Raw genomic sequence first — 15208 nt, 5'->3', positions numbered from 1 at the left:
CTCTATGGGGCAGGAGGAGGCCCCCCATTGCCCCATTACCCCCCATTGCCCCATTACCCCCCATTGCCCCATTACCCGCCATTGCCCCCAGTGGCGGGAAACCGCCGGTTTCGCGCCACCTCCCCGCCGCGGCCACGCCCCCTCTTCCCGCCCTCCCGCGCGGTGCACGCCGGGAAGGGGCGTGGCCAGCGCTGTCATGGCGGCGCCCATGGAGCGAGGTGCGCATGGGGGGGGGGGGGGGGGACGGACCTGACCTGACCCCGCGCTGACCCCGCTCCTCCCCCCCCTTAGCCCCGCCCCCCTCTGAGACCACCCACGCCGCAGCGGAGCAGCCAATGGGGTGAGGGGGGGGGGTATGGGGTCCCTATGGGGTCTATGGGGGGTCTATGGGGTGGATATGGGGTTGCTATGAGGTCTCTATAGGGGTATTGGGGGTCTCTATGGGGTCTCTATGGGGATCTATGGGGTCTCTATGGGGGTATATGGGGTTTCTATGGGGGTGTATGGGGTCTCTATGGGGTGTATGGGGTCTCTATGGGGTGTATATAGGGTCTCTATGGGGTGTACATGGGGTTCCTATGGGGTGTATGAGGTTTGTAGGGGTCCCTATGGGTCCCTATGGGGTCTCTATGGGGGTATTGGAGGTCTCTGGGTGTCTATGGGGTTTCTATGGGCTTCTATGGGGTCTCTATAGGGGTATATGGGGTTTCTATGGGGTATTTGGGGTCTCCATGGGGGTCTCTGGGGGTCCTGGGGGGGGGTATGGGGTCTCTATGGGGTGGATATGGGGTTGCTATGGGGTCTCGATGGGGGCATTGGGGGTCTCTATGGGGTGTATGGGGTGTCTATGGGGGTCTATGGGGCCTCTATAGGGTGTATATGGGGTCTCTATAGGTTGTATTGGGGTCTCTATAGGGTGTATAGGGTCTCTATGGGGTCTCTGGGGGTATTGGGGGTCTCTATGGGGTCTCTATGGGTCTCTATGGGTCTCTATGGGGCTCTATGGGTCTCTATGGATCTCTATGGGGCTCTATGGGTCTCTATGGGGTCTCTATGGGTCTCTATGGGTCCCTATGGGGTCCCTATGGGTCCCTATGGGTCTCTATGGGGTCTCTATGGGGCTCTATGGGTCTCTATGGATCTCTATGGGGCTCTATGGGGCTCTATGGGGTCCCTATGGGTCCCTATGGGTCTCTATGGGGTCTCTATGGGTCTCTATGGGTCTCTATGGATCTCTATGGGGCTCTATGGGGCTCTATGGGGCTCTATGGGTCTCTATGGGGTCCCTATGGGTCCCTATGGGTCCCTGACCCCTCTGCCCCCCCCCCAGCCTCCCCCCCCTCGCTCTGGGCCGCCCCCCCCGCCCCGTGGGGGGGGCTCAGGACGAGTTCCGGCTCCGGCCCCACAACTTCCTGCGGGGCTGCACCTGGTGAGCGGCCCCTCCCCCACCCCCGCCCCTCCCCCTCCGCGACTGACCCCGCCCCCACCCTTCCCCCGCCCCTCCCCCACCCGGGCACCTCCCCCCCCCCCCTCCCCCCTCCTCTCCTCCCCCCCCTCCCCCACCCAGAGCCTCCCCCCAGCCCCGCCCCTCCCCCACCCCGATTGACCCCGCCCCCACCCTCCTCTGACCCCTCCCCCACCCGCAGACGCTGGGTCCCTTTGGGGGGAGGGGGGGGGGGAGGGGTGGGAGAGGCCATGGGGGGGGGGGGAGGGGGGGTCCCACTGGGGGTAATTGGGGTCTCTATGGGGGTAATTGGGGTCCAAAGGGGGTATTTAGGGTCCCTATGGGGTAATTGGGCTCCCACAGGGGGTATTTGGGGTCCCTACGGGGGTATTTAGGGTCCCATAGGGGTATTTAGGGTCCCTATGGGGTAATTGGGCTCCCACAGGGGGTATTTGGGGTCCCTACGGGGGTATTTAGGGTCCCATAGGGGTATTTAGGGTCCCTATGGGGTAATTGGGCTCCCATAGGGGGTATTTGGGGTCCCTATGGGGGTATTTAGGGTCCCATAGAGGTATTTAGGGTCCCTATGGGGTAATTGGCCTCCCATAGGGGGTATTTGGGCTCCATGGGGAGTATTATGGGTCCCTATGGGGTTATTTGGGCTCCCTAGGGCAGCAGTATGGGTCCCTATGGGGTACTTGGGGTCCCTATAGGGGGTATTAGGGGTCCATAGAGCTTACTGGGGCTCTATGGGGGTTTTTGGGGTCTCTATAGGGGGTATTAGGGCTCCCATAGAGGGTAGTAAAGCTCTATGGGGGTAACGGGGGTCCCTATAAGGGTATTAGGGGTCTCATAGGGGTGTTATAGGGCTCTATAGGGGTATTTGGGGTCCCTGTAGCGGTCTTATATGTGTCTATGGGGGTAATTGTGCTCTATAGGGGTAAGTGGGGTGCCTATAAGGGCATATGGGGCCCCTATGAGTGTAATAGGGCTCTATAGGGATATATGGGTCTCTATGGGTTAATATGGCTCCCGTAGGGGTGTAATAAGGCCCTATGGGGGTGTCATGAGGCCCTATGGGGTGATAGGACCCTATGGGGTCTACGGGTCCTATGGGATAATAGAGCTCCCATAGGTGTAATAGGGCTCTGGGGGGGTCTATGGGTCCCTATGGGCTCTATGGGTCCCTATGAGGTCTATGGGTCTCTACGGGGTCTATGGGTCCCTATGGGGTCTATGGGTCGCTATGGTCTCTGTGGGTCTCTATGGGCTCTATGGGTCTCTATGGGCTCTATGGGTCGCTATAGGGTCTATGGGTCGCTATGGTCTCTATGGGTCTATGGGTCCCTAATGGTCTCTATGGGTCTCTATGGGCTCTATGGGTCTCTATGGGGTCTATGGGTTGCTATGGGCTCTATGGGTCTCTATGGGATCTATGGGTCGCTATGGGCTCTATGTGTCCCTATGGGCTCTATGGGTCTCTATAGGCTCTATGGGTCTCTATGGTCTCTATGCGGTCTCTATGGTCTCTATGGGTCTCCTATGGCTCTATGGGTCCCTATGGGCTCTATGGGTCGCTATGGGCTCTATGGGTCGCTATGGGCTCTATGGGTCTCTATGGGCTCTATGGGTCGCTATGGGCTCTAAGGGTCCCTATGGGCTCTATGGGTCCCTATGGGCTCTATGGGTCGCTATGGGGTGCCCCCAGGGCCCCCGATGGCTCCTGCGTGCTGAGCTGCAGCGCTGACAACACCCTGCGCCTGTTCGACCTCCCACCCCCCCCTGTGGGGCAGCCCCTCCCCCAGCTGGTGGGTAATGGGTCTATGGGCTCTATGGGGCTCCTATGGGTGCACTGGGGTCTCTATGGGGGCTTTATGGTGCTCCTATGGGGCTCCTATGGGGTGTATTGGGTCTCTATGGGGGCTCTATGGGGCTCCTATGGGCTCTATGGGGCTCCTACGGGGTGTTTTGCGGTCTCTATGGGGTCCCTATGGGCTCTATGGGGCTCCTATGGGGTGTATTGGGGTCCCTATGGGGTTCCTATGGGCTCTATGGGGCTCCTATGGGGTGTATTGGGGTCCCTATGGGGTTCCTATGGGCTCTATGGGGCTGCTATGGGGTGCATTGGGGTCTCTATGTGGTTCCTATGGGCTCTATGGGGCTGCTATGGGGTGTATTGGGGTCTCTATGGGGTTCCTATGGGCTCTATGGGGCTCCTATGGGGTGCATTGGGGTCTCTATGGGGTCCCTATGGGCTCTGTGGGGCTGCTATGGGGTGCATTGGGGTCTCTATGGGGACTCTATGGGTCCCTATGGGTCCCTATGGTCCCTATGGGTCCCTATGTGTCTCTATGGGTCTCTATGGGGTCTCTATGGGGTCTCTATGGGTCCCTATGGGTCCCTATGGTCCCTATGGGTCCCTATGTGTCTCTATCGGTCTCTATGGGGTCTCTATGGGGTCTCTATGGGTCCCTATGGGTCCCTATGGTCCCTATGGGTCCCTATGTGTCTCTATCGGTCTCTATGGGTCTCTATGGGGTCTCTATGGGGTCTCTATGGGTCCCTATGGGGTCTCTATGGGTCCCTATGGGGTCTCTATGGGTCCCTATGGTCCCTATGGGTCCCTGTGCGCTCAGCCCTGTGTGGGTGCAGGAGCCGGCGCTGCGGGTGCCCGAGGGTGACACCATCTATGACTACGCCTGGTTCCCACTCATGGACTCCAGAGAGCCCCAGACCTGCCTGTGGGTGCTGGGGGGTAATGGGGGGTAATGGGGGTAATGGGGCAATGGGGGTAATGGGGTAATGGGGGCAATGGGGTAATGGGGGCAATGAGGGTAATGGGGTAATGGGGTAATGGGGTAATGGGGGCAATGGGGTAATGGGGGCAATGAGGGTAATGGGGGTAATGGGGGTAATGGGGCAATGGGGGCAATGGGGGTAATGGGGGCAATGGGGGTAATGGGGTAATGGGGGCAATGGGGGTAATGGGGGTAATGGGGTAATGGGGGCAATGGGGGTAATGGGGGCAATGGGGGGCAATGGGGGTAATGGGGGCAATGGGGGGCAATGGGGGCAATGGGGGTAATGGGGGTAATGGGGTAATGGGGGGCAATGGGGGTAATGGGGGCAATGGGGTAATGGGGGTAATGGGGGTAATGGGGGCAATGGGGGTAATGGGGGTAATGGGGTAATGGGGGCAATGGGGGTAATGGGGGCAATGGGGGGCAATGGGGGTAATGGGGGCAATGGGGGCAATGGGGGTAATGGGGGTAATGGGGGCAATGGGGGTAATGGGGGCAATGGGGTAATGGGGGTAATGGGGGCAATGGGGGCAATGGGGGTAATGGGGTAATGGGTGTAATGGGGGCAATGGGGGCAATGGGGGCAATGGGGGGCAATGGGGGCAATGGGGGTAATGGGGGGCAATGGGGGCAATGGGGGTAATGGGGGTAATGGGGTAATGGGGGCCATGGGGGCAATGGGGGTAATGGGGGCAATGGGGGTAATGGGGGCAATGGGGGCAATGGGGGCAATGGGGGTAATGGGGGGCAATGGGGGCAATGGGGGTAATGGGGTAATGGGGGCAATGGGGGTAATGGGGGCAATGGGGGTAATGGGGGCAATGGGGGTAATGGGGGTAATGGGGTAATGGGGGCAATGGGGGCAATGGGGGTAATGGGGTAATGGGGGTAATGGGGGCAATGGGGGTAATGGGGGTAATGGGGGTAATGGGGGCAATGGGGGCAATGGGGGTAATGGGGGTAATGGGGGCAATGGGGGGCAATGGGGGTAATGGGGGTAATGGGGTAATGGGGGTAATGGGGTAATGGGGGGCAATGGGGGTAATGGGGGTAATGGGGGTAATGGGGTAATGGGGGTAATGGGGGCAATGGGGGTAATGGGGGCAATGGGGGCAATGGGGGTAATGGGGGTAATGGGGGCCATGGGGGCAATGGGGGCAATGGGGGTAATGGGGGTAATGGGGTAATGGGGGCAATGGGGGGCAATGGGGGTAATGGGGGGCAATGGGGGTAATGGGGGCAATGGGGGTAATGGGGGCAATGGGGGTAATGGGGGCAATGGAGGGCAATGGGGGCAATGGGGGTCATGTGGGTCCGTACTACTCCATACTGGTCTGTACTGGTCCATACTAATCCATACTGGTCCATACTGGTCTGTACTGGTCTGTACTGGTCCATACTAATCCATACTGGTCCATACTGGTCTGTACTGGTCTGTACTGGTCCATACTAATCCATACTGGTCCATACTGGTCTGTACTGGTCTGTACTGGTCCATACTAATCCATACTGGTCCATACTGGTCCATACTGGTCTGTACTGTTACATACTAATCCATACTGATTCATACTGGTCCATACTGATCTGTACTGGTCCATACTAATCCATACTGGTCCATACTGGTCTGTACTGGTCCGTACTGGTCCATAATGGTCCATACTGGTCCGTACTGGTCCATACTGGTCTGTACTGGTCCATACTGGTCCATACTGGTCTGTACTGGGCAGGGTGGCCTCCAGCAGCCGGGACAACCCCGTTCACCTCTGGGACGCCTTCGATGGGACCCTAAGGGGCTCCTTCCGCGCCTACAACCACCTGGTGAGCCCCATAGAGCCCCATAGCGACCCATAGAAACCCCATAGAGCCCCATAGCGACCCATAGAAACCCCATAGAGCCCCATAGAAACCCCATAGCGACCCATAGAAACCCCATAGAGCCCCATAGCGACCCATAGAAACCCCATAGAGACCCATAGGGACCCTATAGGGCCCCATAGCGAACCCCCAGTGCCCCATAGTGACCCCCGAGCTCCCCCACCCATGTCTATGGGTCACTGTGGGTCTCTATGGGTCTCTATGGGTCTCTATGGGTTTCTATGGGTCCCTATGGATCTCTATGGTGTCTCTGTGGGTCTCTGTGGGTCTCTATGGGTTTCTATGGGGTCTCTATGGGGTTCCCATGGGTCTCTATGGGGTCTCTATGGGTCTCTATGGGGTCTCTATGGGGTCTCTATGGGTCCCTCTGGGTCCCTATGGGTCTCCATGGGTCTCTATGGGTCCCTATGGGTCTCTATGGGTCTCCATGGGTCTCTATGGGTCCCTATGGGTCCCTATGGGTCTCTATGGGTCTCTATGGGTCCCTATGGGTCTCTATGGGTCTCTATGGGGTCCCTATGGGTCTCTATGGGTCTCTATGGGGTCTCCATGGGTCCCTATGGGGTCCCTATGGGTCCCTATGGGTCTCCATGGGTCTCTATGGGGCAGGAGGAGCCGGTGGCCCCGCACTCCCTGACCTTCACCCCCGATGGTTCCCGGCTCCTCGGGGGCTGCGACGGCTCCGTCCGGATCTTCCCAACGGAGCGCCCGGGGCGGAGCCACCAGGAGAGGGCGCTGCGGCGTGAGGGGCGGGGCCAAAGGGGGCGGGGCCAAAGGGGGCGGGGCTTAAAGGGGACGGGTTTAAAGGGATGGGGGTTAAAGGGGCGGGGCTTAAAGGGATGGGGGTTAAAGAGGGCGGGGCTTAAAGGGGTGGAGGTTAAAGGGGAGTGGTTTAAAGGGGCGGGGCTTAAAGAGGATGGGTTAAAGGGGCGGGGCTTAAAGGGAGTGGGGATTTAAGGGGCAGAACTTAAAGGGGGCGGGGCTTAAAGGGGTGGAGCATAAGGGGCGGAGCTTAAAAGAGACGGGTTTAAAGGGGCAAAGCTTAAAGGGGAGGGGCTTAAAGGGGGCGGGGCTTAAAGGGGCGGGGCTTAAAGGGACATGGTTTAAAGGGGCGGAGCTTAAGGGGGCGGAGCCTCCAGAGGGCGCATCTCTAAGTGGGCGTGTTCTCTGCTCTTCCCCCCCCCCCGTCGCCCAATCCCAGAGGGCGGTCAGGGCCAGCGGGGCCTGATTGGCTGCCTGGCGGCGAGCCCCAGCCAACCGGTGTTCGCCTGCGGCTCCTATGGGCGGAGCCTGGGGCTGTACGCGCTGGAAGGGGGCGGGGCCTTGGCGCTGTGGCCCCGCCTCCCCGCGGCCCCCACCCACCTGCGCTTCAGCCCCGACGGGACCCGGCTCTACGCGGGGGGGCGCAAGGTGGGGGGGGCGGGCTCTGATTGGGGGAGGGGCTTGGGTGGGAGGGGCTTGTAGGGGCGGGGTTTGATTGGTGGAGGGGGTGTAGGTGGGAGGGGTTAAAAGGGGCGGGGTTTAGGTGTGGGAGGGGCTTAATGGGGAGGGGTGTGATTGGTGGGAGGGGTTTACAGGGCGGGGCTTAGGGTGGGAGGGGCTTAATGGGGTGTGGCCTTTTGGGCTGGCCAATGGGGTTCAATGGTGGGAGGGGCTTAATGGGGCGAGGCCTTTTGGGGTTGCCAATGGGGTTGAATGGTGGGAGGGTCTTAAACAGGTGGGGCCTTTTGGGGTGGCCAATGGGGTTCAGTGGTGGGAGGGGCTTAAAGGGGTGAAGCCTTGTGATTGGGCCGTGCCTATCAATGGGGGGGCGTGGCCTCACCGTAGCCCCGCCCCCAGGACACCCACATCCTCTGCTGGGACCTGCGGCTGCCGGAGCGCCCCCTGCTGGCCATGGAGCGTCACGTGACCACCAACCAGCGCGTGACCTTTGACCTGGACCCGTATGTGACACCCCCCCCCCCCCCAATGTGGGTCCCCCCCCCATAGTTCTCTATAGCCCCTATAGGGCTCCCCATTGACCCCTATGCGTGTGTGTGTTCCCCCCCCCCCGCCCCATAGGACGGGCCGGTTCCTGGTGAGCGGTGACACCAGCGGCTTTGTCACCCTGTGGGACACTGTAGGGACCCCCCCGGAGCCGGGGGACCCCCCGCTGGTCCCCCCAGTGCTGCGGTTCAGGGCCCTGCGCGACTGTATCAATGGCACCAGGTAACAGCAGCACCCCAGCACAACACCCCCCGTACAGCCAAACACCCCCACGACACCCCAAAGCCTCCCCACAGCACCCTAAATCCCTCCCACAACACCCCTATAGCCCCCCACAACACCCTGAGTTGTCCCTACAACACCCTAAATCCCTTCCACAACAGCCTAAATCCCTCCCACAACACCCCTATAGGCCCCCACAACACCCTAAATCCTCCCCACAACACCCTAAATCCCTCCCACAGCACCCCTATAGCCCCCCACAACACCCCTATAGGCCCCCACAACACCCTAAATCCTCCCCATAGTGCCCTAAACACTCTAAATGCTCCCCACAACACCCTAAATCCTCCCCACAGCACCCTAAATCCCTCCCACAACACCCCTATAGGCCCCCACAACACCCTAAATCCTCCCCACAACACCCTAAATCCCTCCCACAGCACCCCTATAGCCCCCCCACAACACCCCTATAGGCCCCCACAACACCCTAACTTGTCCCTACAACACCCTAAATCCCTCCCACAACACCCCTATAGCCCCCCCAGCACCCCAAATCCTCCCCATAGTGCCCTAAAGACCCTAAATCCCCTCACAACACCCTCAATCCTCCCCATAACACCCTAAATGGTCCCCGTAACACCCCTATAGCCCCCCGCAACACCCTAAATCCCCCCCATTACACCTCAACCCTGGGGTTGTTGGGGTCACCCCAACCCGTGGCACCCCCCGTCCCCCCCAGTTTACACCCTGAGCTCCCATTGTTGGCCACGGCCTCGGGGCAGCGGCTGTTCCCGGCGCCGTGGGGCAGTGACGAGGAGGAGGAGGAGGAGGAGGAAGGGCCCCCCCCGGGGGGGGACAATCGGCTCCAGCTGTGGTGGTGGGGACAGGAACCCCCCGAGGACAACGGCTGGGGTATGGCCATGGACACTGAGTGGGACCCGATGGGGGACACCCATTGTCACCCTACTGAGGACACCCATTGTCACCCTATTGAGGACACCCATTGTCACCCTATGGGGGGCACCGACTGTGACACCGGTTGTCACCCTATGGGAGACACCCATTGTCACCCTATTGAGGACACCCATTGTCACCCTATTGAGGATACCCATTGTCACCCTATGGGGGGCACCGACTGTGACACCGGTTGTCACCCTATGGGAGACACCCATTGTCACCCTATTGAGGACACCCATTGTCACCCTACTGGGGGCACTGACTGTGACACCGATTGTCACCCTATGGGAGACACCCATTGTCACCCTATTGAGGACACCCATTGTCACCCTATGGGGGGCACTGACTGTGACACCCATTGTCACCCCATGGGGGGCACCGACTGTGACACCGATTGTCACCCTATGGGGGACACCGATTGTCACCCCATTGAGGACACCAGGACAGTGTCTGATGGCTGTCACCCCCCCGGGGACACCGACTGTGACGCCAGCATTGACCACCCCACGTGCACTGGGTGTCAGCCCCCCCCGGGACACTGAATGTCACCCCTATGGGGACACCGTGGGTGACGCTGTCACCTACAGCCCCACAGGGACCCCCGAGGGCTGGTGGGTTGTGGCGGGGGTAGGTTTGAGGGTGGTTTTCAGGGGCTTGTGGGTCCAGGGGAGGTTTGGGGGGCTCACATATGGGTCTGATGGAGGATGTGGGGTGTTGGGGGGGGGTCGTTTTGAAGGGGGGTGGTGGGGTTTAGGGGTGTCATGGGGGCTAATGTGGGGTGTCACAGGGTCGGGGGGGGTTGGGGGTCAGGGCCTGTGTTGGGGAGTGCATTGGCGGTGGTTGGGGGTCGCCGTTAGGGTGTTGTTGGGTACAGATGGGGTTTGGGGTGGTGTTGGGGGGGTTTCGGGGTGTCCCCCCCCCCGGTTGTATTAAAGGCATTGTGACTGCCATCGCTTGTCATTGGTTGTACTTGGGCTGTGGGGCAGGGCTGTACCCCACATACCCCCCCATACCCACATGCACCCCACATGCACCCCATATACACCCCATACTCCCCATATACACCCCACATACACCCCTTATACAACCCATATACACCCCATATACACCTCTTCCACCCCATAGACACCCCACATACACCCATATATACCGCATACACCCCATATACACCCTACATACACCCCATAGACACCTCATGTACACCCCACATACACCCCATACACCCCCCATACACCCCATATACACCCCGTACACCCCATATACACCCCACATACACCCCATAGACACCTCATATACACCCCATATACACCCTGTACAGCCCATATACACCCCACACACCCCACATACACCCCATACACCCCCCATACACCCCATATACACCCCGTACACCTCATATACACCCCCCACACCCCATATACACCCCCCACACCCCACATACACTCCATATACACCCCTTATACACCCTACATACACCCCTTATACACCCCATACACCCCACAGACCCCATACACACCCCTCATACACCCCATACACTTCATATACACCTGTTATGCACCCTACATACACCCCTTATACACCCCATACACCCCATACACCCCACACACCCCATATACACCCCGTACACCCCGTACACCCCTTATACACCCTGTACACTCCATATACACACCCCATACACCCCCCATACACCCCATAGACACCTCATATACACCCTATACACCCCACATGCACCCCATACACTCCCCCCACACCCCACCAAAGGGGGTCCATTGCCCCTTTAAGAGCCCCCCCCCCCCACGTGGGAGGCGGGGCTGTTTCCCACCGCTTCCCCCATCCCCATGGCAACGGGGGGGGGGTGTGTGTGACGTCACCACGTGGGGGCCTTAAAAGGCGATGGGGGCCGCCCCACGTGCGAGAGGCTGGAGGCCACGCCCCCCTCTAAACCCCGCCCCTCGCCCTGAGCCCCGCCCACCCCTCTCAGGCTCCGCCCCCTGGCGGCGGGGAGGACCCGACCCGCACGTGTGCCCCATGTTACAGGTCACGTGTGTCAGACGTGTCACGGGCGTCATGTGCCGTGTCACGTGCCGCGCTACGTCATACACGGAATGGAGCGCACGTGTCACCCGATGTCACACCGTGGGTCACGTGTCAGTGCCAAAACCCCCCATTTTGGGGTCCAAACCCCCCATTTTTTGGGTCCAAACCCCTCGATTTTGGCTCCAAAACCTGATTTTTAGGGTCTGCACCCTCATTTTGGGGGTAAAAAAGGTGCATTTTTAGGCTCCAAACCCTCACTTTTGGGTCCAAACCCTCACTTTCAGGGTTCAACCCCCCATTTGAACGCTCTAAACCCTTATTTTTAGGCTCTAAACCCCATTTTCGGGGAGAAAAATGCACTTTTTCGCCTCTCAACCCTCAGTTTTAGGGCCCAAAACCTCATTTTGAGGGTAAACCCCCACTTTTTTGGATCTGAACCCTCTTTTTTGGGTCCAAACACCGCTTTTTGGGTCCAAATCCCCCATTTTAGAGCCCAAACCCCCTCTTTTTAGGTCTAAACCTCCACTTACTGCCTCAAAAGCCCCACTTTGAGGGTCTAGAGCACGGGTTTAGGTCCCAAACCCTCATTTTAGGGTCTTACCTCGCCTTTTGGGGGGGCTAAACCCTTGCATTTCTGCACTTTACACCCCAACTTCCTCATTTTGGGGTCAAAATGCCTCTTTTTGGGGTCAAAAGCCCTCATTTTGGAGGTCTAAACCGTCATTTCTTGGGTCTAACCTCTCATTTTGAGGACAAACCCCTCACTTGGGGGTTCAAGCCCTCTTTTCTTTGCGGGAAAACCTCACTTTTAGGCTCCAAACCCCCGGTTTTAGGACCAAAGCCCTCCTTTTGGGTCAAACCCCCTCATTTTAGGTACCAACTCCTCACGTTTGGGTCCAAATCCCTCCTTTTTAAGTTCAACTCCTCCTTATCGGGGTCTAAGCCTTCCTTTGGGCCCAAAACCTTCATCCTTGGCTCCATTCCCCTCCTTTTTGGGTCCAAAATCGCCTTTTTCAGGCCTCCCCCCCCCATCTCATCCCCCGCCCCCCCTTGTTGCCATGGCAACAGGCGGGCGCGCCCTGCCGTGACGTCACGGGGCAGCAGCCAATCGGCGCGCGGCTCCGCCGTTGTTGCTGGGAGGGGCGGGGGTGGGCGGGGCTTCGGGGCGCACGTGCAGCCCCGCGCGCTGCCGCCGAGGGGCGGGGCTCGCTCTGGCCACGCCCACCCCGTGCCCCGTCCCTGCTCCCGCTGCTGCGTTCTCATTGGCTGGAGCCCGGCTGCGGCGCCTGCTATTGGCTGGAGTGGGGGGGCGGGATTGGAGCGGCCGATCCCAGCGCTGGGCTGTACCGGGACCAGGGTCACCCAGTGTCACCCAATGACAGCCTTTACCGGGATCAGGGTCACCCAGTGTCACCCAATGACAGCCTGTACCGGGATCAGGGTCACCCAGTGTCACCCAATGACAGCCTTTACCGGGACCAGGGTCACCCAGTGTCACCCAATGACAGCCTGTACCGGGACCAGGGTCACCCAGTGTCACCCAATGACAGCCTTTACCGGGATCAGGGTCACCCAGTGTCACCCAATGACAGCCTGTACCGGGATCAGGGTCACCCAGTGTCACCCAATGACAGCCTTTACCGGGATCAGGGTCACCCAGTGTCACCCAATGACAGCCTGTACCGGGATCAGGGTCACCCAGTGTCACCCAATGACAGCCTTCACCGGGATCAGGGTCACCCAGTGTCACCCAATGACAGCCTGTACCGGGACCAGGGTCACCCAGTGTCACCCAATGACAGCCTTTACCGGGATCAGGGTCACCCAGTGTCACCCAATGACAGCCTTTACCGGGATCAGGGTCACCCAGTGTCACCCAATGACAGCCTGTACCGGGACCAGGGTCACCCAGTGTCACCCAATGACAGCCTGTACCGGGATCAGGGTCACCCAGTGTCACCCAATGACAGCCTTTACCGGGATCAGGGTCACCCAGTGTCACCCAATGACAGCCTGTACCGGGATCAGGGTCACCCAGTGTCACCCAATGACAGCCTTCACCGGGATCAGGGTCACCCAGTGTCACCCAATGACAGCCTGTACCGGGACCAGGGTCACCCAGTGTCACCCAATGACAGCCTGTACCGGGATCAGGGTCACCCAGTGTCACCCAATGACAGCCTGTACCGGGATCAGGGTCACCCAGTGTCACCCAATGACAGCCTGTACCGGGACCAGGGTCACCCAGTGTCACCCAATGACAGCCTGTACCGGGACCAGGGTCCCAGTGCCACCGTATACTAGTCCCAGTGTCACCCAGTGTCATCTGTTGTCACCCTATACTGCTCCCAGTGTCACCCAGTGTCACCCAGTGTCACCCAGTGTCACCCTATTCTGGTCCCAATGTCACCCAGTGTCACCCTGTATGTTCTCAGTGTCACCCGGTGTCACCCTATACTGCTCCCAGTGTCACCCAGTGTCACCCTATACTGCTCCCAGTGTCACCTTGTACCAGCAGTGTCTTGGTCCCATTCTCCACCCTATTCCCAAGCCCATCCCAATCCTATGCCCATCCCTACTCCAGTTGCCTATTCCCAATCCAATCCAATCCCATTCCCATTTCCCATTCTGCACCTCCTATCCCCATCCCATCCCCAATTCCATCCGCAATTTCCCATTCCCCATCTCATTCCCAATCCAACCTCATTCTCAATCCCATTCGCCATCTCATTCCCAATTCCCAGTCCCATTCCCAATCCCATTCCCATTCCCAATCCCATCCCATTGCACAGAACCCCCCTATCCCATCGCCTTCCCATTCCCAATCCCATTCCCAATCCCAATCCCATCCCCATTCCCAATCCCATCCCATTGCATAGAACCCACCCTATCCCATCCCCTTCCCAATCCCATTCCCATTCCCATTCCCATTCCCAATCCCATCCCATTGCATAGAACCCCCCTATCCCATCCCATTCCCAATCCCAATCCCATCCCCATTCCCCATCACATCCCATTGCACAGAACCCCCCTATCCCATCCCCTTCCCATTCCCAATCCCATTCCCATTCCCAATCCCATCCCATTGCATAGAACCCACCCTATCCCATCCCCTTCCCAATCCCATTCCCCTCCCCAATCCCATCCCATTGCATAGAACCCACACTATCCCATCCCCTTCCCAATCCCATTCCCATTCCCATTCCCATTCCCAATCCCATCCCATTGCATAGAACCCCCCTATCCCACCCCCTTCCCATTCCCATTCCCATTCCCAATCCCATCCCATTGCATAGAACCCCCCTATCCCATCCCCTTCCCATTCCCAATTCCCAGTCCCATTCCCAATCCCATCCCATTGCACAGAACCCCCCTATCCCACCCCCTTCCCATTCCCATTCCCATTCCCATTCCCATTCCCAATCCCATCCCATTGCATAGAACCCCCCTATCCCACCCCCTTCCCATTCCCATTCCCATTCCCAATCCCATCCCATTGCATAGAACCCCCCTATCCCATCCCCTTCCCATTCCCAATTCCCAGTCCCATTCCCAATCCCATCCCATTGCACAGAACCCCCCTATCCCACCCCCTTCCCATTCCCATTCCCATTCCCATTCCCATTCCCAATCCCATCCCATTGCATAGAACCCCCCTATCCCATCCCCTTCCCATTCCCAATCCCACCCCATCCCCATCCCACCCCCCTCCGCTCCTCCCAACCACCAGGGGGCGCCCGCCCGCCCCCGCTCGTCGCGTGCGCGCCCGGGGGGGGGAGGGAGGCGTGGCGGGGGGGGGCGTGGCCTCGGCGGCGGGAGGGGGGCGCGGTGGGCGTGGCCCCGGCGGCGGGTGGGGTATATAAGGAGGCGGGGCCGGGGGGCGTGCCCA

The 15208-nt window shown here is 59.3% G+C and overlaps 1 protein-coding gene across 1 annotated transcript; it reads left to right on the top strand.

Moving 5' to 3' along the window:
- Positions 1–196: 196 nt before the first annotated feature.
- Positions 197–9970, top strand: WRAP53 (WD repeat containing antisense to TP53; the record flags this gene model as incomplete). Its single annotated transcript, XM_080636397.1, has 11 exons — positions 197–218; positions 292–340; positions 1331–1429; positions 3153–3252; positions 4097–4185; positions 5973–6063; positions 6730–6862; positions 7322–7530; positions 7960–8063; positions 8182–8328; positions 9068–9970. The coding sequence occupies 11 exons, from the start codon at positions 197–199 to the stop codon at positions 9825–9827; spliced, it is 1803 nt and encodes a 600-aa protein (XP_080492523.1). The 3' UTR covers positions 9828–9970.
- Between the last annotated feature and the right edge of the window lie 5238 nt (positions 9971–15208).

The sequence above is a fragment of the Psittacula echo genome (genome assembly GCF_963264785.1).
Source record: "Psittacula echo genome assembly, chromosome: 32".
Lineage (NCBI taxonomy): Eukaryota > Metazoa > Chordata > Aves > Psittaciformes > Psittacidae > Psittacula > Psittacula echo.
The sequence above is the reverse complement of the archived record's forward strand: the minus strand, read 5'-3'. Positions and strand labels throughout refer to the sequence as shown.